The following is a 27,466-nucleotide window of genomic DNA, read 5'->3' on the forward strand; positions in this document are numbered from 1 at the left end:
CGCTAAATCAGATCATAATGTGGACAAGATCAGAGTAGTGTAGATGGTGCTGACTCTGATTCACTGAGCCGTGTGCACATGTAAATCGGCCTTCATTAGAGAGGCTAATTGTTTCTTGCATGGAGTGCCATCACACTCTTAATAGTGTAATTGTGACTTTAAGAGTCAGTATAGTAGGACGGCACTGTTTTTGATGAAACTGAAATGAGGATTTATGGCTTAGAATTGACATCAGGAGTGTCTATGATTCTTCGACACAAATTTTGTACAGAACGCTATGTCTTTATGATGTATTCATTCAGTTCATCTGTTGGGTAACTTCAGTGCTATGTGCATATCTATAGCAGTTGAGGGATCAAATATAAACGAATGATCAAATCGTAGAAATACACTGATTTGGAAGTTATGGACCAGTGTCTGTTATATTTCATGTACATGCAGTACTGTGCAAAAGTCAGAGATGTCCATGGGGGCAAGCAGAAAACATACATTTTACAAAAAGTTACGCAGAAACCTCAACAAAATCACCATTTTTTTTTAGTTCTTAGTAAGTCCACATTTTCCCCTCATTGCAGCATCCACTTTTTATTGAGACTTGCTTTCAGTTTTTCAAAGAAATCTGCAGGGATATTTTTCACACCTTTTAAAGTGTTTTGTCCCAGAAGTTGATTTGCAGTTTCTATATCTCACGATCCAAAAAATTCCAGACACATTCAGTGATGTTGGGATCTGGACTCTGGGGTGGTCAGTGCATTTTTCTGAGAACACCAGCAGCTTCTTTGTTTGATTTTCAAAATGTGTTTGTGTTTTTTTTGTATATTTTCTGTTCTTAGTAAGTGCTCCTTGACAGCTACACATCCTTTCAAACTCCTAGCGTTGAGTTGTTTCTCACAGTGGAAGGATGGACAGGAACACCTGTGGATTTTTTTCAGAAATAATTTTTTTAATCTGTCAAATCTAAACTTCTCTCCGATGCTAATATGACAGAATATCCATCTGTGATAAAAAAAAAAAACCTTTATAAATAAAAATTAAGTATAATTAAATAAAATCATAAAATGATTATGAACAGTTTATTTTCAAAATGGGCAAAGTAGCTTGAAAGTGACTTTTTCCTGACTTGAGTGTTGGGCTAGCATTCAAATTTATCCAGTGCGGAGGCTTGCATAAATGTCTTATTTAAAATGCAGCCTGTAAATGTGTGATTCATACTGTATTTAGAAACTAAGTGAGGTTTAAAATGTGTAAGATCAGTTGTGCAGTTAACTTTTGTCCCAGGTGCTGTGGTTGCTGAGTTTTGATGACAAGAACACGCTGGCGGATGCGGTAGATAAATACTGCATTGGAGTGCCTCCCATCCAGTGGCTGGCCTGGATCCCCCAGCTCCTCACCTGCCTCGTGGGCTCTGAAGGCAAGCCTCTGCTCAACCTCATCAGCCAGGTGTGTCCCTCTATTACCCAGCGCTTTACTCCAGCGCTGATGATGTCTGAGTGCAATATTCACTTTGCTTATTGGGCAGACAGAGGCTGTGCTTGGCAAGGTGTCTTGCCATGTTAAATGAAACTGAACAGGTCTTTTATAGTGTGATGTGTTATGTTGTGTTATCTCTTCAAACACTTGCAGGTGATCAAACTTGAGTTCTGTGTTGTAGTGTCTGTGCATGTAGACATGCACATCACAAACCTAATCAAGATTCATTTTCTTTTGTTCCCTCCAAAGGGGACAGTGCTACTGCAAATTCAATTTATCAAATTCATCATTTTATTGCCTTCTCCCCCCGCCTCTTTAATTATTTATGCAAAGCGTTATTATTGAGTTAATATCAAGCGCTCTGAACCTGCAGGAAGGGAGCCACAAATTAAATGGAGGGACTAATTTGCTTTCCTTGATGGAGTATTATTTCTGAGCCATTTAAAAAGCACCTCGACTTCAAAGAGCAGGCAGGCACTCCGGAGGCCACTCATGCCTCAGCTTTTAAGCAGGCATGCACCAATCCACATTTTTTCTTCTGCTGATACTGATTCTGATATCTGAACTTTTTCCAGGACTATTTTTATTTTACAGTGCCCTGCATGTATTTCTCCTGGATTAAATATAAAAAAAAAAGTTATAGCCCAAAGTCTCATCTCAAAACTAACCATTTCATTTAGTGGCATTCCATGACATGACTTTTATAGGTGTTAAACTCTTTAAATATCTGTCACCACACCATCCTGACTTGGTATGTTTCTCTATAATGGAGCATTCACGTTAACAATTTAATTATGCAAACATTTCAAAAAATTGGTGGAATTCTGCTTTAAGGCACACATTTCTTATGAGTGCCTTAAAGGGGAACACTACCTACATGACTTTTCCCCTGATTCCTAGTTTGTTTGAGTCTGTGTTGGTTGGCTCCAGTCTGCAGATTTTGGGTCATTTGGAGAGAGAATCGAGTAGTGTGTGAGGGGCACAGACAGAGAATTTTGGTCTCCCAATCGTGTTTCAGAGCAAGTATATCAAACATGTTCGATTGTTCTTAATCTGACTCTGAGCATAGTCTAGTAGTGTATACTGGTCAATGACTGAATCTAAAAGGATTCTTGCAACAGCTGTTGAAAACTGAGAGTGAGAAAGAAGAAAATACAGCAAATAAAGAAAAGTGGTGAAAAATCACTCACGTGTGAAGCAAAGCTTTTAAATGAGCTGAGTTTAAGGCATTAAGCTTTTCTGAGGGTCTTGCAATTGTCTTATGTGGAAACCAAAAAGTGTAAAAAATTTAAACTCAAGGTCAATACTTTTTTTATTTTTTTATTTTTTATTTTGATTATACTGCGACATTTCTGTTTTTGGAGGGTTGCAAATAGAAAGTTGCTCAATTGTACTGATTTATAAGATCATGGTTTTGCACAAGGACATGCTATTTTGCAGTCTATTATTTTGTAATAAAGTTATTATAAAAGTATATAAGTATATTTGTGTACTAATAATAATTTGAACTCTGTAAATATCTGTAAATTATTAACCCCTAAAATATTGAAATTTGAATCAAAGCTTGACCTTGCACTGAACCTGTATTAGTATCAGTGCTAATACCAGTCGAATATATGGGATCGGTGCTACTTTAAACCCACCTGAAGAGCTCAGTCTTTCATTCCTGTCCTTGGCCTAGATGTTTAGCATGCAGCTGGGCCCCTCTCTGCACTCATGCGCAGGTAAAGCGGCACAGTGACTCTCTTAATCTCCCAATTTCAGCTCAAACGCTCCTATGTGTTGGACACGCTCGGGTGGGAGATTAAGGCCACTTAAACCGATAAGCACCAAATGAAATGGAAATGTTTGTGTGCTGCCGTCTCAATTAACAGAGTTGTCAAGGCGAGTTTGGCCATGGAGGGTTCTCTTCCTCTTGAAGGACATTTCGAGTTTGATCTTAAGCCCCCGTCATCGCACGCCACTGATTTGAAGGCTGAATGGCAAGACTCTCCTTGCTGAAGTCAAATCTCCAGCGGATGGAGCACCTTTATCTCGGCTCGCTGAATTATTTAGCCCCCCGCTCCGGTTGGCGGGATGTTTTAAAAACGCTTGGTGAAAAATTGATGAAGGTGATCCATGGGGGTACTTGCAGATGAAACAGAAGCAAAGAGAACCCAACACCTTTGCTCACACACATACACACATGCCCCAAAATATGACAAGCTATATCTCCAATTATAGGGGTGATCTCTTCCCCTTTTTCCTCTTTCATTATTAATGTGCTACTTAACAAGCTCTTAAAGGCGGGCCTGCTGCTCTTTTCACATAAAAGCCGAAGCTCTGAGGTGTCCCTTTACTCCTAAAGGCTACTGCGCACCCAGCTATCGGCTCCGGCGCGGATCAGGTGTCCACTCTAATGGCCTGCTGCTGGTTGGGTTAGGGTGACTTGAGAAGAGCAGAGGGGCTGCAGAAGAAATGCTCAGTCTCCGCTGTCTCCACTCTCACTCCTTGTCACACCATCTCACACGACATACATACCACGCGGAAACAGAGGAATGAGTGGAGATGCCATGAAGCAGCACAAAAGCTATGTTCATGTTACAGACCTTGTTGCTCAAATCTGCTCACATATGATCTGTCTGCATTGACTTATTACATGTGTAAGTGCGCCCTATCTGTTATTAGTGTAGGGTCACCTCTGGCCTGAACAGGCCTACGTGCATTTTAAAATCAAGAATGCCCGGCCTGGAACTGCGGCAAATAGTCAGCAGTGTTGATTAGTCATGGGCCTTGGCTTATTGATTTAAAAAAAAAAATTGCAGGCATAAAATACACTAACTGTCAATAAATTAGTCTTCTGCCATGAAATTAAGTTCCGTTTAGAGTATGTTGTTGTTGCCATTTTTTGCCATTTTTTTTTCTACCTTTTTTTTTTTTTTTTTAAATTTCCCTTACCCACTTCAACTAACCATGTATGTCACGCATATATATTAGGCTATTGGCCATTTGCAGCAGAAGTGGAGGAAGCAACAGTGAGAAACGGATTATTCAAATGAAACATACTTGCCCTCGGCAGGTTAGTCTTAGTGTGCTAATTATCCAGCCATGCAAACTTTGCTTCTAAAGAGGTTTGAGCATAACGTACATATTGTGTGAGTATTTGCTTTGTCTGGCTATAAACTTGGGGGTAGAGCCATGGTGTAATGCCTTCCTTTTAGTTATTGTTAGCCATGTAGCCTTTAGCATGCTAACAAGCCAGCTAGCAGAGGAAAGTGATGAAGTTATATCAGCAGTCTTGTGTAACAGATGAAGTACTTCGTAAAGCCCAGCAAAATGAATGCATTTGTTTTGAAATGTTAACTATTTTGAAGTAGTTTATTGCTAGAGCTTATAAACAGCTTTGTCTGCTATTATTTTTGGGCTTGAAAATGCGTCAGGTCACGATGATTTCTGGGCAAATTCTGCTCCTGAAGTCGACGCTGGTGTTCACTCGATTCCTCTTCACTCTGAGGACTCATCTGACGCCCTTCACTTGAACTAATAAAGTGATGGAGCAGCCCTTAAGATGGCCCTGGGGATGGCGCTGACGAGGCCAAATGGACATTTAAACAGTTATTGATATGGGATCGTAATGATAATGGAGGAGACGTTTCACCTGTTAGCTATTTGGTCAGCTTTTAAATTGTGGCTCTTTGACAGGAGCAAACTAAGTGGGAACAGCCGAAGGCATAGTCCTTTGATTAGTCAATTAACTAATTTATATTTGATAGGTTGATACCGATTATAGACATAATTTAGTTGGAGCGGTGTTCATGTGACTTAGATCTGATTTGAAAGATCAGATTTTTATCTTCATGCTGCCATGGAAAATAAAATGTCCAATTGGCCAAGAAATTAGCCAGATTTGTTTCATATCAAACATGTAATTTGAACATAGCCAAAGAGAGAGCCTCTGCCACCTGAGGACGACTTTTCACCTGTGTGAGTAAAGCTGGGAAAGAGTTCATGCAGAAGGATGTGTGAGGAAAACGCTGATGTTCAGAGGTGTGAAGTAAAATTGGCTTATGACCTTGAGCTCTGATTACACCTCCAGATATTGTTCTTAGCTACTCTAGTGTAAACGCCTTTGCCAGGGCTTTTGATGAATAGGCCTCGTCTACTTCTGAGGCTGTTCAAGGGCACAGCAGGTGTTGAAGGGAGAGAGGCCCGTCCGGACTTGACAAGCTTTTACCGTGTGTCATATTGAGCCATGGTTTTAATCTGCTCTTGATGTTTGTCCATCTCATTGCTTCTCTTCCCTGCGGTTTCATTTTCAAAAAGCCAGTGCTATCGCGCAGCAGTTTGAAAACATGTCAGCTGCGGCTCGCTCGGGCGCCGGTTCCACGGGGACTATCTGAAGTGTAATCTGTGGCTGTCTCTCTCAGGTGGGACGTGTCTACCCTCAAGCTGTGTACTTCCCCATCCGTACTCTCTACCTGACACTGAAGATTGAGCAGAGGGAACGCTACAAGAGCGGTGAGTTGGCTGGATGTGACTTTTCAGGAAGTCCTATACAAAATGGTTTATTCTTGCATTTCATTTTGGGACAATATTAATAAATTATATCCTAGTCATGGATGTTTGTTTAGTCATCTTAGTTTTCATTTATGTAATCAAGTATTCAAATGTGTGTGTAATGAAAAATGTATCACGTCTAATTTTGTACGTTTTCAATTTAATGTGTGATGTTGAACTGCAGATAACATTGTGTTCAATTGCGACATCTAAGCATAGCCTAGCATGAAATATTTCAAACAAAAAGAAGAAACATCAGAATGCAGTGTTATGATTCTGTAGATCAACTGATTGTGCTGATGACATACGCCTAAAAGTGTGCATTCTGACTAATTTTGATATTCATTTGATTTATCTGTGTTTTTATGATATTTTCTCATATTGTGAGTAACATGCCACAATAGGTTTGTTTTTTAAAGATATTGTCTGTACTTAAAATAACTAACTGCATGTTAAAGAGCTTATAATTGGTTTTTAGTTTAGTGCACACAGTATTTGAAATATTGCATAAAACCCATTGTATTCATGGCTTTTCATTGTTTTTTTTTCTTTTTTAAGTGTGGATGTTTACAGTATGTTTGCAACTTCTATAAACTATTCCTCGCTTTCCTTGGTGTTTCTCCACAGATTCTGGTCAGCAGCAGCCGAGTTCAGTGGGGGCTCAGAGTCACTCAGCTTCAGACCCAGGACCTATCCGGGCGACGGCGCCAATGTGGCGCTGCAGCCGCATCATGCACATGCAGCGTGAGCTCCACCCCACGCTTCTCTCCTCTCTGGAGGGCATTGTGGACCAGATGGTGTGGTTCCGAGAGAACTGGCACGAGGAGGTGAGCTACACCCCCCATTGTGGGATGGGCTTATTCCCAAAAGAGTTTTTGACAGCTTCTGAAGGCCATTGTGATGTTTGTGTGTGAGTTATGCACTGACGCTGGTGCATATGATGCATAAATTACATATCTGCACCAAGCATTTCAAGAATAGAATAATGTTGAAGATTTTGTGTAGAATCTGCATAAAATCTGTTACTCTGGTGCATCTGACGTATTTTGGGATTCACAGGACCTGCTAATTGCACAAACACTACAATTTCACCTCAGCAGTTCAGCTTTCAGGGAAAAAAGTTTGTGATCCCTTTGTAATTATCTAAATTTCTGCATGAATGGCTTCAAAAATGTAATTTTATGTTCAGATAAGTCATAATAAAGAGAGTCAGTCTTATAAAAAAAAAAACACATTACTAAATCTTTATTGAGCAAATGATTTAAACAATCAAGATTACAATCAAGACTGTTCATTTAATTTTATGACTTGAATGAGATCAGATCTTGTAGTAGCCTTTCATGCAGTAATTCAGATAATCCCAACCCCCACTCACAACTCTCTCAGACAAGAAACAAATATGGTTTCCGTCTTTTTAACTTAAATTGTTAGATTCTTAACGTTAAATGCCCTTGTAGCTGTCTGTACCTTGCTATTTTCAGAGGGCTAGTTGTCCAGATGAAAGCTGACACAGGCACTGGAGCGGGGCTCAGTGAGGCTGAAAAGTGGTTTTGCAGTGCTGGGGGAGGCTTTTGCTCTGATGCTAATCGGGTTGTGGCGAGCGGAGAGGTGTGATTGATGGCTGTGGAGAGCGAGGGGGACGCAGCACAGGGAGATGGGCAGCCCGTGACAGCAGCAGATGCACTGATATGTTGGAGCTGGACAGGGGCGGCAGGGACAGTGAGCGCTTTGTCCTGCGGGACGCTGCCCTGCACCTGGCAGAATTGGAGAATGGAAAAAGAGAAGACAAAAGAGGGTGGACATCAAGCCAGACCAAGGAGGAAGGGATGCAGGGAATTGGGTTGAAGTGATAATTTGGCAAAATATGACGCTGTATGGTGTGCCATACTACTATCTGTGAAAATGGATAGAACTACAGACAAAATTACCCCCCTTTTTTTTTTTTTTTCTTCAACTATCGAGCCAAATGGTTCTCAGGGCTGTACTGGGCCATTCTGCTTGTGAGAGCAGTTACATTTTCTTTTTCCATCTGTTGGATCACTAAATCAGAACCAGGAAATGCTCAAGGAAGCTAAACAAATGAGTGGCTAATAGTTACGCACACACCACCCACCACAAAACATGTTTGATGCCGTCTGTCACTCCAGCTCCAGTTTCTTGTGCTCTCATCTTCTTAAGCGGCTGGTATTTGTGCATCTGTTACTGAAACAGCCTGTACTGTGTTGGCGCAGTATCGTCTTAAATGTGGAACCAATCAGCGGATAGCTACGTCGTTATGTCATCCCGCTGAACGGCTCTATGGCCCCGAGTACGGTTAGCTGACTGTGCAGAAAAAAAACAGGCTGAGCCCAGTTTTTAAGCTTTCCATGTCAAACCGTGTCTGTGTGGAAAAGCCAGTAATACAGTGTCGGACACCATAGGCAATTTAAGTCAATTTAATTTACTTAACAGTTCGTCCAGAAGTGCGTCAGTGTGATGATTTAGTTTGGCAGTTAGCACAATGCTAATTGGTGGCTCTAAGATTCATTACACTTTAGCTATATTAGACTCCAGTGTGAAACTAAAGAAGAAAACTTTAGACTCTAACCATGTCTTGGCTAATTGACTAGATTTGAATTAAGAGGAAAAAATTGTGTAAATTTTATTTTCATCAAACTATTTCCTTAAAGGGCCCATATCATTAAAAAGCAAAACTTTCTCAATATTATAAAAAAAAAATGAGAGTTTGATGTGGTATGTACACATTCTTTCAACATGGTGTCCGCATACTGCCCACTGCTCAGAACATAGTCCATCCAACATGTCTTACACACATCCACCTATTCAGCCTACAGCAGTTTAGCCCCAACCGATTCATGTTGAAGTTATAAGGAGTGTTTCAGTCTGGACTGGTTTTGAATGAGGCATAATACAGGACAGCCAGTCAGAACAGAGCTTATTTAAATATTTAACGGAAACAGCCTACTTCATTTTAAGGGTAAAAGACAGGTTGAAAATGGTAGTGTTAACATGATTTAAGACTGTTTTAGTTAATGTCATAAGTGGACCTCAGGGACAACAAATAAAAAAACAAAAATGTAGGATACAATGTAGGATAAGACATGTTAAAAGATCTGTCTGTCTTTTCTCTTTTCTGGTTTGCTTCCTTGAATGACTTGAAAGGATTTTTACTCAGTTCTTCCTTGTTTCTCTGATCCTTTAGGTTCTGCGGCAGCTGCAGCAGGGCCTGGCCAAGTGCCACTCTGTGGCGTTTGAGAAGAGTGGAGCGGTGTCAGATGCTAAAATCACACCACACACTCTGAACTTTGTGAAGAAGCTGGTGAGCACATTTGGTGTAGGTTTGGAGAATGTTTCTAATGTCTCCACCATGTTCTCCAGCGCTGCTTCCGAATCTCTGGCCCGCCGAGCCCAGGCCACTGCTCAGGACCCTGTCTTCCAGAAGATGAAGGGGCAGTTCACCACAGGTCAGTACATGTGCACACACTTGCATTGTGTACTTTTTGTGATGAACTTTTGAAACAGCGAAGCGTTCCCATCATCTTTAATGTCCAGCCAGCTTCTACGTTTCTGCCATTGAGAAAAGCCTTGAAGTACAAGTTATTCCTAACAACCATGACCTTTGAGACCACCAACACTTCACCAGCAAGCAGTTCTTAAACCTTTAATCTTTTAGAGAGAGTAGAAAATCAAGCTCCACTCTAAATTAGGCCATTTCTGTCCATCCTTCCACTGTGAGAGTACAATTCAACACTGTGGGTCTGAAAGGATGTGTAGCTGTCAAGAAACCACTGCTAAAAAAAAGAAATGGACAAAAAAGATTTGACTATTTGCACTATAGTGCCAAAACTGGATATCTGAGATGTAGAGTAAGGTTTGATGAGTCAGAAGCAGAAAAAGCAACCAACTTCTAAAACTGAGCTTTGGAGGTGCAGCAAAAAAATTCCTGCAGATTTCTTTGAAAAACTAAAAGCAAGTCTTCCAAAAAGGACGATAACTGCCATAACGGTAAAGGCTGGACACACTATAAACTGAAAACAAAACAGTTTATATTTAGTTTTCAGACTGTGTGTTTTTTCTTTGTTTTTTCCTGACGCTGAAAAGTGAATGACCATTTTGACCGGAAAGAAATAAAGGGTGCTCTCTGACATTTGCTCAGTACTTTAAGGACGTAACCTGCTGTTGGTTCTTGAGTCCTGCAGCCTTTTTTGTGAGACGACTCCAAAACACGTAACTCACAAAGCCCCTGTTTATTTTGTTATTAACATGAACACCAAGGGATATGCACAGCTAGGAAAACAAGGGAAAAAGCACAGTCGGAATGTCAGTGGCAGTCACCTCCCCCCTCCCTCCAATATCTGTATGGATATATAATCACACTTCAGCAAGCAGAAGATGCAGACCATTTAGTCACATTGATTTCACGTATGTGGGAGAACTTGAGAGTTGTTTATGAATCTCCCTGAAGTGTCTGATCCACATATGAGCACTAGCGCTGCATTAACCACTCGCTTCTACATCAGGTCTGGCTCAGGAGATAATTCTGGCTGTGAACCATGTGATTACATTTAATGGGTGAGGGAGGATGACTGGAGAATGGTGCATTTGGTGTGTGTTGAGGTACTGTTGATTGCACAGGGCTAGGACAGCTGAGTTCATTCAACAAACTCATTAAATGTTTCACATTAGAGCAGCATTTACCTGGAGGTGTACCTGAATTTTTTTTGTTCACATTTATGTCACAGTTGTGTCGTAATTGTGCCACTCTTGTCTTATGTAATGCTCCCACTTAGAAGAGTAGTTGGTGATACTACAGGTTTGTGCACTGAAATCAACTTGAAATGTAATAAAGGCATGCCTATATTGCTTTTCCACTGTGCAGTCTTTAAAACAATGTTAAATCAGTATTATGGATCTTCTAATTTTGGCATATTTTTTGTATGCTACTATTTAAATGCAGTCTTAAGTGTACATTGCATTTCACTGTCATGGTTCAATGAGGCAAAAACAGTGATGTGAAAACAATGCAATAGATGTATTGCTTTTCATTTTGGTACATCTTCTGCTTGTCACCTATGGAAAAGTAAGGTCATGTGTGCATGTGATTAGATCACCTGCACACTCTCTGTTGATCAGCTGATTTGGAGAGGCAGATCTTCTGACTTGAAATATTTGCCATAAACTCGATTGTTCACCTGGATTTTAATTCACGATGTATCAAACTTAATGCCGCATTCAGGAGAATTTTCTGTTACATATGTCCTAAGGATGGGCATTTCAGTCAAATTTTTCACACCATCATTGGAATAATATGCAACAAATATGCACAGGTGGGCTCGTTAGCTGTGCTAGCCACTAGCCGTATTTGTGTCTAATTTTTCCACCAGTTCAGGGGATTCATGTGAAGTGGTATACGCATGTCCTCAGGCATGTCATGGTACTTAAATAAGAGAATGAGAGAGGTTAAAAAAGCTAATTTGCATGGAATTGATATTACTTATTTACTGTATGAAGTTTACACTTTAGTGACTGAATATTTTGTTATTCTGACTCCTCCCTAATATTTACACCATGCTGTCTGTTTTTGCTTACCGTCAATTTTGGGTGGCTTTTTAAAAGTTAGCGTGCAAAACTGATCTTTAATATGAGGTGGCTGTATTAGTCAGTAACACTGAACAGTATAATCAAAATACATAGATGAGTCTAGTCTGGGCTGTTACTGCGATGATGCTGTGTAGTGTTTGAGTTTGTTAAATGATGAACAGTTTGTGGTAAGACATAAAGCATGTTGCCTTTAAATGCTGAATATCAGAACCCTCAGCCTCACTAAATGTCTGTCTCTCTCTCTGGGTGGGGGCACTTGGTAGAGACTTTTTATTTAAAGTTGTTTTGTACACATTACACAACACCTGGCACCTGGACAGCATGTGGAAAGGAATTTATCTAAACAAACTCCCTGTCTGCCTGCAGGCCTCCACTCTGGAAGGCACAGAGCATTTCTATCCTGGAAGCCTTCTTTTACTTCTGGTGGAAGTGTTGGCTCCATCAAGGAAGAAATCGCTTATCGGAGAGACAGAACTTTGTAAGATAACCGGTGCTGTGATGGGGACAAAGTTAGATTAATCTGTTTTAGAAATAATCGTTAGTTGTAGCTGAATAAAAATCACAGCTGACCTCTCTGTGACGCAGTCTGATTAGGAAATCAGGAATTTCATACATCATAAAATCTGATTTTCCACATGATTCGATTCGAATGAGAGTGAGAACATGAGGATGTGGTTTGTGAAAAAGTTATAGCACATCTTGTATCATTTGTTTCCTCATATATTAAGCTCAGCAAATAAATTGGTGCGTGCGTGGGTATGTATGCAAGTGCCCTGCGGGACTACAAGAGGAAGGCGGGTGTGAAGCAGATGTGTTGCCAGCTGTCTGTGTGCAGTGGGGTGGAGCCGATGGCCGCTGTGCCCGCCTGGCATCGCCAGCTACAGCACACAGGCAGCCATGCAGGAAGCTTCAGATTCACCCTGCTCTTCCTCTCTCTCTCTCTCTCTTTCTTGCATGTGCTCTCTGTGTCTCTCGCTCTCCCCGCTGCTTTGAGCTATGTTCTCTGTTCCTTAAGGGTGAGATGTAGACCAGAAAATATCAGTTTATGCACATGAGTACACATACACTCTGACCACACATCATTTGGCAGGCAGAAAGCCTTTAATCCAATCACAGCCAAACACCGTTTGCATGGTTTGTTGTTTTACAGATGGACAGACTGATGCCTTATGTCTAATGCAGTTGAATTATTTTTATTGTCTATTCCTCTTGGGTATTTCAACCTTTCTGTTTTCAGTCCAGTACGTTACATACAATAAAACATGCTAAAGGTGTTGCCAGTTGTCACTGCTTTTCAAGAATTCTAGACCCTTAGAAATAAAGTTACATGCTAAAAGGGGTGTAAAAATATATCAGTGCAGTGGTTGTCAAAGATGATTTAGTTCCATCAATCTTGGAATGTTAGTATAATATACTAGCATTTAATATAAGGTTATCATGATGAGATAGTGCTGATGTTTTGGCCAAAATAAAAATATAGTCCTACTCAAAGTTATATTTTGTTTATTTTCTAAGGGAAAATAAGTACACATACTCTACACAGAGCACACTTCTCTTTATTTGCTAAATTTATCACTGGGGGAAATACACATAAAATGTGGCCTGTGCAAAAGTTAAGGCACATTTTCCATTTTTTTTTCTCCCCCAGTGTGTTAAACTTACCACATCAGTATTCTTTTGGCTGCAGACAGAGATAACCCTCCTCTGGTCTCTGACTACTTATTTGGTGCACGCCCACTCTAATTCTGAAACTTACCAGAATAATCGGTTGTTGTATAGTTTGCGATTTGCTTTTAATTAAATGGTAATCTAATCGTTATCAGAGATTTCTATCCCTAGCACTGCATTTGAGGTTGAAGAGAGTGCTGGTGAAGTGGCTGCAGTGCTAGGCTTGACTCAGACGTCCCGTTGGCTTGCCAGGGCGAGGCTGCATTCACTCAGCGCTTTTCACTGATGGAATTTAAAGCAGCAAAGTCGCCAGAGACTGGGGCAGCCAGAGAGACGCGGAGGGGATTTATAGTTCTCCACCACCTCCCCTATCTGCACAATATTAGGTGAAAAAAGCTTCCCCCTTTGGTGCTTCGGTGTCCACGGGTCAGAGAGCAGGGAGTTTGTTTTCTGCAGCTCTGGGGAGCTCCAATCCCCTCTGGATATGAGGGCCATGCTCTGGAGCTGAAATAGAGCTATGCACTGCGTCTACACACAAACACACACACACACACACACACCCTAACTCACCAGCAGGCCTCTCGGGGGCAGCTTGTTTATCAGAAAACAACTTGCTGTGTCCCACACGAAGTGGCTGAGTGCTGCTATCATAAAGACTTGTCTCAGCCACAGGCCAATCTGCCAGAAAATCTCAACACATGCGTTTGATATACATATTTTCTGGTCTAATACAGTTTTCGATTCTAGGCTCAAAACTTGAGTCGATTTCCTGTATTTTATTATCTTCATTATGCAGAGCTCCAGTAAACTACTTTGATTGGTTTGGATTGGTTTGGAAACACAAAATTTGTCTTATAAGCTGGCTTTACATGGTGAAACTTGAATGCATCTAGTTGCATGCTGAGTTGCCTGCAGCATAATTGCTGTGTAATCGTTAAACAAGTCAAAGCCATAGCATATTTAGCTACTCCCCTAATTAGCCAAATTAGCACTCATATTTTTGGTACACCATATCATTCTCACTATAAAGGCAGCATTTTATCATGTTTTTTCCAGCTGTCACTGCCATTTTTTCTTCTGTATGTCTGTCTTTTATCTGTCTGTCTTGGGCTTTATTGACATTTTGGTTGAGTTTCTTAAAGCTAATTTAACGAAGCTGAGTTGCATGCAACCATTGTTGCAGAATTTCAGTCGACTTACAGGATTCTTTACCTTGTGCAACTCAAGTGCTAATTAGTTTAATGTCAGTTTCAAGCAAATTTCAATGCTTGTGTGGCCCATTGAATGGACAAATGATTGGATGTACAGACAGTCAACAGACAGACAGATGAGCTAGCTTGATCAGTCGAGCTTGTTACATTAATTTGCCATTAGCTTTGGCAGAAGTTTCTCCAACTTCAACATGGAGAGAATGTAGGAGGACACAGTTTTGTTAAAGCTGCGTGAGTGGGACAAACCACAAGTCTTCTGATTGGTGAGGATTCTTGTTCAGTGCTTGCTGAACACTTCAGATAAAAAAAAAAACAAACCTCCTCCAAGTGTAGGTACATGCATAACATAGGCCACTCAACTCCGAACCCACCACCTCCCCCAATCATACTCTGCACCCAGGAGGATGCACCCAGTTGTGTAGTGTTACTTATTGACAGTGTTCTCCACAAAAAGTAGCAAATGAGAGACCCTCAAAAGAAACCAAGGGGTATATCTGTGATATATATATTTTAATTCACTGTCTGGAATGTTTTGTTTTCCATTGTTGTTACCTGTGTCATAATCATTGCACCATTATCCTCTACCATTGACTGACTAATTAGACTTGACAGCTCTGTTACCATCCATTCATAGTCAAGTGTTATTTTATAGTTCTCTCTGTACTTCAAGTAACTAAACAGTGGAGAAGTCTGTTTTAAAGCCCTAGGAAACGGCAGATTACAAGCTGTGTCTGATTCCGTAAGACACCATCTAATTCAGTGGGCGTTCAAATGGGAGGTGGCTGGTTTGCTTATGGCAAAGCATCGCACACAATAACTGACATTATTACGAGTGTCATAATGGCAGTGAGAGTTCATTAAATGGCCCATCAGTATGCATGGCAGGCTCAGCTCACTGGCTTTACTCAGAGGTTGATTGACAGCTCTGCACAGCAGGCTTTTGGATTATAGCTGCGTCTACCAAATATTTAAAGACATGGAAATTGGGTGAGCAGGTTTTCAGGGGTGTGAGAATTGTCACATCTTTGGTGAGATGTTGACAGTCTGGGGGCTTCCTACAAAAACCTCCAGCTGAAATTAAATGGCAAGCCCTTTCACTGACAGTGTTTCATGCTTCTATTGGAGGGGCACAACAGAATTATGAAAGTGGAGCAGGTTTTAGCCTATTTGATAAAGTTGTGCCCCGAGGTTGTCTCTAAAATTGGGAACGTGGCGTGTGTTCAGCTGGCACCTTCCGTGCCTTCCTCCTCAGCTTAATGCACAATGTCATTTAGAAGTTGAATTGAGCATTTAATCCTTTTCTCCCCTCGTGCCCCCCCCCCCCCCCCCCCCGCCTCCGATGTTATCTGCAGCCTCACATCACAAGAGGAACCTGTGAGGAAGTACAGCGCAGCACTTCTATTTCCTGATCCATAGATAATGTCTGTCTCTCTCTCTCTCTCTCTCTCTCTCTCTCTCTCTCTCTCTCTCTCTCTCTCTCTCTCTCTCTCTCTCTCTCTCTCTCTCACACTCTCACACACTCACACACACACACACACACACACATACATACATCCTTCTTCACACCTGTCCCATGTTTCTCCCTGCTTTCTCTACCACCCTCCTTTCTTTCACTACCTGTCTCTCTTCCTTTGCAATCTTTTCTGAACTTCCAATCTCTCTTCCTCTCCTTTTTCTTCTTACTATCCCTATCTGTCATTCTTCTGGCACAGATTTTGACTTCAGCGTTCCTGGCTCGATGAAGCTGCACAATCTTATTTCCAAACTGAAGAAATGGATCAAGATCCTGGAAGCCAAGACCAAGCAACTGCCGAAGTTCTTCCTGATTGAGGAGAAGTGCCGTTTCCTTAGCAACTTCTCAGCCCAGACAGCCGAGGTGGAGATCCCGGGAGAATTCCTCATGCCCAAGCCCACACACTATTACATCAAGATTGCGAGGTAAAGAAAGATTGGACACATCCTCCCCACATGTACAGGCACACATAATAAACATATCTTTTATGTATTGGAAGATATTTTGATTTATTTTTTTCCTTGACGCTCTCAAAAAACAAAATTCCCAAAGTGGTTCCTGTTATGGATTTGTTGTTTCAGGAAATGCTATAAGTAATATAAAAGCTTTACATTTTGTGGAGATTCTTTTAAGCTTTAGAAAGGTTCTTTCACAATGCTATCTGCTGTAATACCCTTTAGGGAACCAAAAGTACTATTGTGTAGATCCCACTACAGTAGTGGTTTCCCAACTGTATGTATAATGCCTGGTGCAGTAATTAACCTTTTCAGTGCTGCTCTGCTTCTCAGGTTTATGCCCAGGGTTGAGATCGTCCAGAAGCACAACACAGCCGCCCGCCGCCTCTACATCCGTGGCCACAACGGGAAGATCTACCCGTATCTGGTGATGAACGATGCCTGTCTAACAGAGTCGCGCAGAGAGGAGCGTGTGCTGCAGCTCCTGCGCCTTCTCAATCCCTGCCTGGAGAAAAGGAAGGAAACCACCAAGAGACATCTCTTTTTCACAGGTACAACCACCCACTTCTTTGGCTGCGCTGTTTTACAAAGGACATAATCATGTAGCTGGACTACATAATCACGATGTAAGAAGATTGTAGATTTCTGGCCCAGTGTCTGCAAAATAATGCTGTCATGCCTGTGGATATCTGGTCAAAAATGTGTTTAATAATTTTTATTAACTTAGGTTTTTATAATAATACATGCATTTTTTAAATAAAAGCAAATTATGGAATCCAGAACATAAATTGATTTGCCATGGTGAGGTAACATGTACATATTTGGGAGTCTCAAGGCTGGAGTTAGCATTAGTTGGAAAATAGTCAGAAAATTAGCTTTATAGTTGCCCTAACCAATAGATAGTATTAAGTGAAAGCAATGCCATTAGCCCTGCCAGTGCAGAAGTTTTATTTTGCACTGTAACTTTTATCCCTCTGTAAATATGTAGGCCTAGGCTAAGTAATGTTAGCCATGTAGGCCCTAAAAAAAACCCACTATGTTTAGTGATTGTATCTTGAATTAGCTTGAATATATTCATGGCTGACCCATAAAAACATTGAGAATAGGATATGAGATAAAGCTAATAGATTATAGACTATTAATGGCATAAAAAGCCTTCTCCCCTCCTATTAAGGTTGTGCCCATTGTAAAACTGTTATATCGGCCACCCTCTCGTTTTTTGGGTTTTTTTTTGGGTGGGGGTGGGGACGGTGATCAGGTGAAGCATTCATGCTCTGTTATGCTATGTGGTCAGCAGCTTGGCTAAAGAAAGTAAATATCATTCAGATAACATCGCAAGAAGGTCCATATTTAAGAACTGTTTATTTTTTTAAACCTGACCTGGAATAAGTTTAACCTCACTTGCCCAGAATAAATTCAATTTACTAAATGCTGGCATTTGAAGCCAGCTACATTTGGTGCTTGGTCCCCTCTATTCAGAGTCCAGCTAAATGGCTAAACTTGCAGCCACAGCCTCTGGCCTATTTGCTTTCAGACAGGCTGGCAGAATGTGAGGAGTTGGGAGAGAAACAATATTGCAGTGAATGTGGTCTGGTTTTCAGCACTGTTCAGTGGGAAAAGTGTTAGAGTAATGTAGGACAAGGCTGCGATGGCTCACCCTCTCTCTGCTATACGGAGCAGAATGAATGAGAAAAGAGTTTGGTGCTCTCCTGGTAGAAAAGGCTTCAGCACACTAAATTGTCTTGCTCATTGAGGTCAGAGGTCAAAGGCAGTTTCTGTTCTAGTGTCTTTTGCACTAAGGCTGTCACATCTACTCATTAAACTCAATTATTGATAATGGATTTCTTTATTATTTATTCTTACTTTATATAGTTATTGTTAAGGTAAGTCCGTTCTTGTCATTTGGCCTAAAAACTGATTATTATTTGGCCTAAAAACTGATTATTCAATTAATTATAGAGAATAATTGGTTGATTACTGTATTTACTGATGTAATTGATAGTCACAGCCTTACTTTGAACAAAAGCAATCCAGTTGATTTAAGTGCTCTGTGCTTTTACCAGTCTTCATTTTACTTTGTGTGAGTTTCCTCTCTTAGTTAATGCCAACAATTTCCGTCCTCTTATAAACAAATAAATAACCAGTGGTACAACCCTGCGGCGCATTAGTAGTTTCCTGCGAGCTGTGTGAGGTGTTCGTGGGCGTTCTCCTGAGAGCGCTCCTCTTGCAGGTGTTTTCTCACTGGCTCTCTTGGCTGTGGATTGCTTTTGTTTAAAAATGATATGACTGGGGAATTGTGTGGTCTCAGTTCACTCTCTGTGTAAATGGAACGATTGTATCGACAGTGGCGCATCCGTGGAAAATGTTTAGAGGATGTTTAATGGATGAGCTTAAGTTTCAGCCATATTGCGCTGCATTGAGGTCTTCACAGTTCTGTATGGTTTGAAGTATGTTGCCATGCTAATGCATTGTGCCAGTTCTTTGTTAGGATGCAATTCAGTTTGATACTTCTAGCTGAGCTTCATATTATCCAACCTTCAGGGAAGCATCTTAGGGACGATATCTACTAAGCATGTCTTTGTCTGGCTCCATTAAGTGTGATTGCATCGTGACGCGTTGTTGTGCCTGCAGTCCCCAGGGTGGTGGCCGTGTCTCCTCAGATGCGATTGGTGGAGGATAACCCCTCGTCTCTCTCTCTGGTGGAGATCTACAAACAGCGCTGCGCTAAGAAGGGCATCGAGCATGACAACCCCATCTCCCGCTACTACGACAGGCTTGCCACAGTGCAGGCCAGAGGAACGCAGGCCAGCCATCAGGTAAACCGGATCTGTTGTGACCCATCAAGTAGTTGCCCAAACTACTGTAGCCACAATACCCAAATGTTAGTAGTCAGTACCCATATCAGTGAAGTTCTCAGGATTCAATACCACAGCTAAAACAGAAATCTTTTTCTAAATTTTATGTCTTCTTAAAACCAGTAAGCTTAAAGCCAGAGCACACCGACCAAGCATTCTAAAACAATTGCCAGTTAGTAATGTTGACTGTTGTCTTTAGAACGTCCATGTTTCTACATTTGGATAAAAATACCTGACAATATGATATAACTGGCATCAGAAATATTCAGTAGCAGTTTACAGATTGAGTTTTGAGGTTCTTAAAAATACCATGCTTATCTCCCTCAAAGTATTTCTATTCTATTTAGAAGCTGGAGCAAACCATGCCATGCAAACACATGACTGCATCTTTCATACTGAAAAAGGGAGGGGGGGTGGATCACTTCTTTTCATCATTGATTGAGGCATCCGGTCCCTCCTTTTGTTTAAGGCGCTGATGAACAGTACTAAGCCCTTGTCTTTCTGATGTGTGTGCAGGTGTTGCGGGACATTCTGAAGGAGGTGCAAGGGAACATGGTTCCACGCAGCATGCTGAAAGAGTGGGCCCTGCACACTTTCCCCAACGCCACTGATTACTGGACCTTCCGCAAGATGTTCACCATCCAGCTGGCCCTCATCGGCCTGGCTGAGTTCATGCTGCATCTCAACCGCCTCAACCCAGAGATGCTGCAGATTGCTCAGGTAAAGACCATAGTCTTTTTTTTTTTGTTGTTGTTTTGTTTTTTTTGTTTACTTTTTTGTTTGTTTCATCAAGGAAGTATTTTTTTGTTTTGATCTATGTGTGATCCAGGAATCAGAATCAGGGCAGATCTAGGCAAATTTTAATGGATCAAGTCTCTGCTATATGAAGCCCGGTTGGCTTCCATTCTTTCCTTCTTTTTTTTTACTCTATTAGCACCACTGTCTTAGAGAGGCAAAAACAGACATCACTGCTGAAGTGAGGCACATTTTCAGAAGTTAACGAAACTTCTAATGTCTGCAGTGCAGATTTTTTAAAGTGGAAAATCAAAACTTTTCTGGAGTCCCGACATAGATTTCACAAAAACGCTCTGCTTTAACAGTGACGGTGCCTCACACCAGTGTTCAACTGTGTATTCAATAGAGAGAAAGGAGCAGGCTGCTGCATGCATGTTAGAGAAATACAAAATAACTGATCAGTATTAAACACACGATAAAGTGAACAATTAAAAATGTATGACAAAAAAAGCATATCAGCCTCTTTATGCACATACAAAATAGTCATTTTATTGTAGTTCTAATTGGCATAGTAGCATATTTTAGCTAAATTCAGAAGCTGTATTAGCTACGAAAACACACAGATTGGATCGGATTTGTATCGGCCTATACTTGAAGGTACTTGGATCAGATCGGAGGGTGAATTTTTTGCAGGTTGTTGATGGTCTTGCTCCAGATTCTTAGTGTAGACACAGCTCCTTTAACGTTTGAAGGTACTGCACCACTGAAGGTCCTCTTTGAAGGCTAACTTATCTGGACGCAGTCAGGTTCGATCGACGTTAGGGATCCATCTTGGATGTGTGAATCCAATAAGGCAGTGGTCTCATACGCCCTGCTGGATCATCACACAGCAGATGAAGAACAGATACTCTCCCTTGGCTCTGAGCATATATTACACAGCAGTGGTGCACTGCTCTGATGTGAGGAGCGTTTTAGATGGCCTGATTATACAGTCGCTCTCCAGCTGTCAGACTTGATTCAATTAAAAAGCCTGAGTGTAGATGATTGTCCCTGCATCATTACAGCATCTCCGCACAGGGGCCTGTTGGACTCTATACTGGAGCAGGGAGTGCATTTGAAAGTCTTTATTAGAAGTGATTGTCAAACAGACGCGGCGTCCTCTGATCCTAATCTGCCTTTTTTGTGACAGTCGGAGGAGCGGGCAGCTAAGGCGGCAGTATTAAGTCCCCTCACTGCGTGTTCCACTCTACAGATCTCATTAGGCACAGAGAGATTATAGAAGCAGGCAGAGAGGACGAGAGGTGTGTGTGTGTGTGTGTGTGTGTGTGTGTGTGTGTGTGTGTGTGTGTGTTCAGTCATACACACACACAAACACCCAGAAATGAAACACACACATCTGGAGTGTATTCCCATCTGGAAAGCTACTGTCTCTGTTTGTGCTTTGAGACTTGTTCTGGAGGTCAGGCCTGCACGCCTTACCACGTGTTCCATGTTTGCTGCTTTAATTTTCAATTCAGTAAGAATGTTCATATGGATGTTTTTTACACACACACACAAAAAAAAATATATATATATATATTATATATATAAATATATATATTAGGGGTGCGGGAAAAAATCGATTATTAGATGCATCGCGATGCGGACGTGAACGATTCTGAATCGATTCACAAATGTCAGAAATCGATTTTCTAAATATTTAATTTATAACGTAATTTTTTTTTTTTGGGGGGGGATTTTAACCCAATTTTCTCCCCAATTTAGTCGTCGCCAATTCCACCCGCTAGTTAGGACTCCCCTAATCACATGATGCTATCAAGGCTAGGAGGGCGAAGGCTAGCACAGGCTTCTTCCGAGACCTGTGAAGCCAACCACCGCTTCTTTTCGAACTGCCGCTCACGCAACGTCATTGGACAGCTGAATGCGCTCAGAGGAAAGCTCCAACCAACGCCTGCGCTGACTAGCATAGCGTTAAGTGATGGGGGGAGAAGGAGGGGCCATCCTACCAACCCAGAGAGAGCGAGGCCAATTGTGCTCTCTTGGACTCCCGGCTACGGATGGCATCGAACTCGCGATTTCCTGATGATAGGGCCAACGCTTAGATGCCACACGGGAGCCATTGATAACGTAATGTTGACGGAACACAAAAGGCAGAACTTGGAAGTGCAGCGCCCGGACAGTCTGTGGCGGCACATAACAAAAACACAAGTGGATGAGCGAGAAATCCGACCGGCTCCCTCTGCATTAAAAGCCAGGTTAGATCAGGAGTCACAACCCCAAAGAAAATTAAATTTTCACAAATTCAGATGCATTGCAATATTTTTTTAAGTTAACTCCACACACCTTGTCTCATTTAAAGTACACAGTTGGACCTTAAAACCAGTTATGACAGTTAAAATAAAGAAATATTCAAACTTCATCATTCCTCTCAAAACCTTGTATGCCACAGCCATCCATGGCCGAGAGTCCAATAGAAGAGACGTCTGTTAGCTGACGTAACAGATGTGGCGGTTGGCGCTTTCCTCCGGGCCTGTTCGGCTATCCAATGATGTTGATGCTTCATGGGTCTCGGAGGAAGCCTGTGCTCACCTTTGCTCTCCTAGTGCTGGTGGTGTTGTGTGACTGGGGGAGCCCAAACTAGGGAGTGGATTTGGAAATGTCTAATTTTGGGGGGAAATCAGTTAAGGATGTTTTTCATTCTCCTGTAAAGCTGGTTTGTTGATTTTCTAGGTGAAAATAAGTTAACACATCATGTACAGAGAACACACTTCTGCACTGTTTAATGCACTTTTTTTTTTTAATTACTACTTTTTTCTGAATGTAGCATGAATAAAAATAATGAAGCATGATGCTTGTGCAAAATTTCTCAGCAAATATATAGAAAAGTAAAATTTGCAGGATTTGCCGATCACTAACTTTGTTCCTAGTTGAGAATAGGTTAACTTTTTATTTCGTATTATTTTATTTATTTATTTTCACCTGAGATGGTGATGGTGGTGCTTAAACTTCTATGGCTATGTGAAAGGAAGAAATGAATAATTTAACCAAATATATATATCATTCACAACTAGTCACTCATTGATCATCATCGGCACAGAACTGATCAGTGCTTATGTTCTTCCTTGGTGCTTTGGTTATATGTCTTCAGAGCCACTATGAAAGAAGGACCCAGAAGCTACTCATGTTAAAGGCTCCTCCAGTGATAATTCAGATGGGTCTGGGAGCTCGGTCCCTTGTGGCCTGCTCCCTCCACACCAGCCCTGTGACTGCCGGCAGAATTGGATGTGAGGCAGAAAAGCATTCATCCATTTTGCCGTTCTCAAATAAGTGTCTTATCTCTGAAGCGCTCCACCAGGACTGCCCTAAACACGTAATCACTGCTTTATAGCTCCCACGATGACGCATGTGGCCCGTGTGTAGAGCACCAGGGGCAGAATGGAGGATTGAAGTCTGTACCTGCAGTGATGGGTTGACACAACCTTTAGTGGCTTTTAGATCAATGCATCTTTTATATTTTTTGTGGTTGGATGTCAAAGGCAGTATTTTTGAGGGTGTAGCTGTACAGATTATCTGATGTCTGACCAGCTCCCTGTGAGGTTTTTCTTGGTGGGGTTTGACTGAATCATCACATTTATTAACTGTGGCAGAATGCGCTGCCTGTTCTACTGATACTGAAGCTCTACTTAATATATGCTGATGTGTAATCGGACCTTGATTTAAAAAGGCCAGCACTTAGGTTTCTTAAATTATCAGTAATCAGTTTCAGTGAACATCTCACCAATAAAACACATATTTCTAAGTCATTTGTTTCATATTCAACAAACTGATCATCTTTGCTACAAAAGTGAGAAGAATCTCTAATTTCTGAGAATTTTAATGGTCTCTTTTCAGAGATTGCGTCGCTGAGTGTTGTCAGTTCTTTGCCTGAATTAGCTGAAGTGGTAAATTGAACAAACATTGTTAAATTAACAAAAACATGCGAATAAATCCAAATCTTACCTCTGCGTGAAGATAACATGTTATAACTCAAAAATGTTTATGTGAAGAGAGCTGGTGAAAAATGAGATGATCCACCCCTAATATTTAAATTATTTAAGACTTTTTTCCTGCAATTTATTTAAGATGTGTGTTTTGAACTGGCAATCATATTGAACAATTCACAAGTGACTACTGACTGTCTCATCAGTCAGTACTGTTTGGAGTCTGTTTAATTTTTTATCTTATTAAATAATATTGGCCAGTTTTAATTAAATTTTTAATTAAATTTTGCTCATACTGGTCAATCTCTACAGCGTATCATTGGTGTCAGGGCAAAGTCTAATACCTCTGTTTTTCATTTTTTTAAATAATTAAGTACCAGCTGTTTTTCTACTATATTAAGATTTCATGATGAACGGACCAATAGAAATGTTCTTGGAAAAAAATCTAGTTCCATTACCTCCCATTCAGAGTTAGGAAGGTTTTTCTGCTTCTCCTGTAAAAGTTACCTTTTTGAACAGGTCGTGTCCCAACATTGCCAATATGTTGAATGTTTTATGTCTTTTTCAGGACACCGGGAAGCTCAATGTTTCCTATTTCCGCTTTGATATCAATGATGCCACTGGTGATCTGGATGCTAACAGGCCTGTGCCCTTCCGCTTGACCCCCAACATCTCAGAGTTCCTGACCACCATTGGAGTTTCCGGCCCTCTCACTGCCTCCATGATCGCTGTGGCTCGCTGCTTTGCCCAGCCCAACTTTAAGGTAGCTCTCAGTTACTGCTAAAATATGTATTTATATGTGCAATAAAGAAAATGGTATCTACAGCTTATACAGGATCTTTTTTTATATTTGTTGCATTTATAGAGAACTATAGCTTTTTGATTCATAAATGTTGTTAGTAGATACAGTGCTATTCCATCACTTCATTCATTTTTATTTGATTAATTATTAAAGCAGTATTAATTAAACTATATATTGCTGCTGTCTCAAAGATACGAGGTTTTGTTCCGACTGCAGCTATATATTCGTGTGTGTGTGTGTGTGTGTGTGTGTGTGTGTGTGTGTACACATCACTTCAAGTACAAAGCATTCTGGATGTTTATTTTCCTTTTATTATAACTTACCAAATTTCTCAGTGTTGTTCAACAGCTCTGCTCTTTACGCTGGATATATTGAGTTTAAATTGACTTTATAGTGTTAAAACATTTGAATTGTGTCATAGCTCTTGTGTCTGCTCCACCATCACATCAATATGTCCTTTCCCTCAGGTGGACGGCATTCTGAAGGCTGTGCTGCGAGACGAGATCATCGCCTGGCACAAGAAGACTCAGGAGGACACGTCCATGCCTCTGTCCCCTGCTGGACAGCCAGAGAACATGGACAGTCAACAGCTGGTCTCGCTGGTCCAGAAGGCCGTGACTGCCATCATGACCCGCCTGCACAACCTGGCGCAGTTTGAAGGTGGTGAGAGCAAGGTCAACACACTGGTGGCGGCCGCCAATAGTCTGGACAACCTCTGCCGCATGGACCCAGCCTGGCATCCTTGGCTGTAGGCCTTCAGGATGCTGGAAAAAGGCATTACAAGCTACACAGAAATCTCTAATGGAGATAGAAGGCTTCACTGTGAAGAAGTTTGGTTGAACGTCAGGGTTAACTACGTGTCTAAATCGCACAGCTGGTAAAACACTCTGGTTTTAGGTAACATGTAGAGCTTCGCTGGAGAATATGATGTGTTAAGCTATAAACGGAAAAAAGAAATGTTGTTACATTTGATGCGCATTATTGTGATTTGTGTTATTCCTGTCATTAGAGAGCTTCCGGGTCAGAGATTCCCGCTTCAGTTGAAAGCAGCATTGTGCTCAGGCAGATAAAGCCTATTGTTCACCTGATGTGCTCAGCGTTGTGCTTTTGTTGGGGCACCTATGGTTTTTGGTGTAAAGTTACAGGCAAACAAAACAGCCTGAAACGAAAGTGCTCAAATTCTGCTGTCGTTTTGTGTTTTTTCAGCCAGGCAGAGAGTTGGAACTATTCCAGCAGGTTTTATGCAATGTGCTGTGATGTTACCTCCCCCGCTCTACCATTTCTCACTCTCTGTGCAAAAGATTGTTTTGATTTCGCCAGCCAGCAGTCACGTTAAGCAGTGTTCAGCCTCATATTTCTTAGTTTGTCACTTAAATTATAAATAGGTAGGCGTTTTTTGTATCTTTTTGTACATCATGTGAATAATGGCATTGTCTCAGCCTGTTTCCAACACTGTATTGTGTAACTTAATGGTTTATTGTAATTATACTGTGATTAGTTTTGGTGGCTACTCCCTTCGTCTGCACTGCTGTCAGACCCCAAATTGTTACCCTGTCCTGTCTGCTTTTTGGCAGACAGTTGTCAGAAGTGGTATTTACTCACTGTTCTATTAAGGCAAAGCACATTTACCTGTTACCATTAAGAAATAAGCAATAGTCTGAAGGCTGATTTTTCACCCAAACAGAGGGGTACAGTGTGTCTTTCAAAGTACCAGCCATACCAGCTTTACAGAAAACTGTCTAGTCATCTTTCGCTACTTTTAGGTTACCAAACTCTGCCTTTTTGGGACAATGCCCTATTGACTTGTTTCTATATCACTGATATGCCTAGACTCATTTTTGTACATGATCCCTGCCTTTTTGTAATGGTACAATACATTGTGCCAATCCAAGGATTGTTACTGTGCAGTGTAAATATGCATTTTGTTTTAATAAAATGCTCTTTTTAGAAAATGAGTCATTCAGGGATGAACTTCTGAGAATACTTTACCTCTGTTTAACTCTACAAGGGCTTCAGTCATCAGTTATTTTAGTAATCAAGTGATCTAATGATTATTTTGGTTAATTGAGAAATCATTTTTCAACAAGCCAAACAATAAAAAATGGACTTCACTGAAAAATGACGAGCCATGGAGAGCCTTTTAAAGATCAAAAAGATAAACAACGGGTCCTTCAAAAAGTCTTCAATAAAAAAGTAACAAGGTGTCAAAACCATTTGAGTGCTGAAAGTGATTTACAAGCCAGATTCATGCTTTGTATCTAAAAACTCTCGGTTGTGGAGTCCCTCAGATTCTTTCTGCAAGAGAGGCAATTAAATTGAGGATTTTAAATGTGCATTTTTGTGCAAATTGCCAACTAATCATCAGTGATATACACTATTATTCAAAAGCTTGGAATCACTTGCCATACTAGTAATTTTTATTATTTTTTTATACAGTACTCATAATGAGAGATTAAATATTATATGCTGTTTACCAAAAGGTATTTTTAAATGCTTTATTCAATATTTCATTAAGAAATATGAGTTGTGTCAATTTTCTGTCCAAGACCGAGACCTGTGTGTGTATATATGTATATATCAATAAATATTTAATTTATAATATAGTTTGTAAAATAATATGAAGCATGCAAATATTACTAA

General features: G+C 40.9%; 1 protein-coding gene across 4 annotated transcripts in view; it reads left to right on the top strand.

The window, feature by feature from the left end:
* Nucleotides 1–27,013, top strand: part of LOC118809592 (transformation/transcription domain-associated protein) — a 117,090-nt gene extending 90,077 nt beyond the window's left edge. For all 4 annotated transcript variants that reach the window (XM_036573052.1, XM_036573056.1, XM_036573055.1 and 1 more), the window contains exons 62-71: nt 1,279–1,440; nt 5,877–5,967; nt 6,634–6,833; nt 9,209–9,470; nt 16,199–16,424; nt 16,788–17,005; nt 19,086–19,270; nt 19,826–20,029; nt 24,593–24,787; nt 25,294–27,013. In XM_036573052.1, coding sequence (XP_036428945.1) covers nt 1,279–1,440; nt 5,877–5,967; nt 6,634–6,833; nt 9,209–9,470; nt 16,199–16,424; nt 16,788–17,005; nt 19,086–19,270; nt 19,826–20,029; nt 24,593–24,787; nt 25,294–25,578 — 2,028 coding nt within the window. In that variant the 3' untranslated portion in view covers nt 25,579–27,013. The remainder of the gene's footprint in view (nt 1–1,278; nt 1,441–5,876; nt 5,968–6,633; nt 6,834–9,208; nt 9,471–16,198; nt 16,425–16,787; nt 17,006–19,085; nt 19,271–19,825; nt 20,030–24,592; nt 24,788–25,293) is intronic.
* Nucleotides 27,014–27,466: the final 453 nt, after the last annotated feature.

This window comes from Colossoma macropomum, unplaced genomic scaffold (genome assembly GCF_904425465.1).
Source record: "Colossoma macropomum unplaced genomic scaffold, Colossoma_macropomum, whole genome shotgun sequence".
Classification (NCBI taxonomy): domain Eukaryota; kingdom Metazoa; phylum Chordata; class Actinopteri; order Characiformes; family Serrasalmidae; genus Colossoma; species Colossoma macropomum.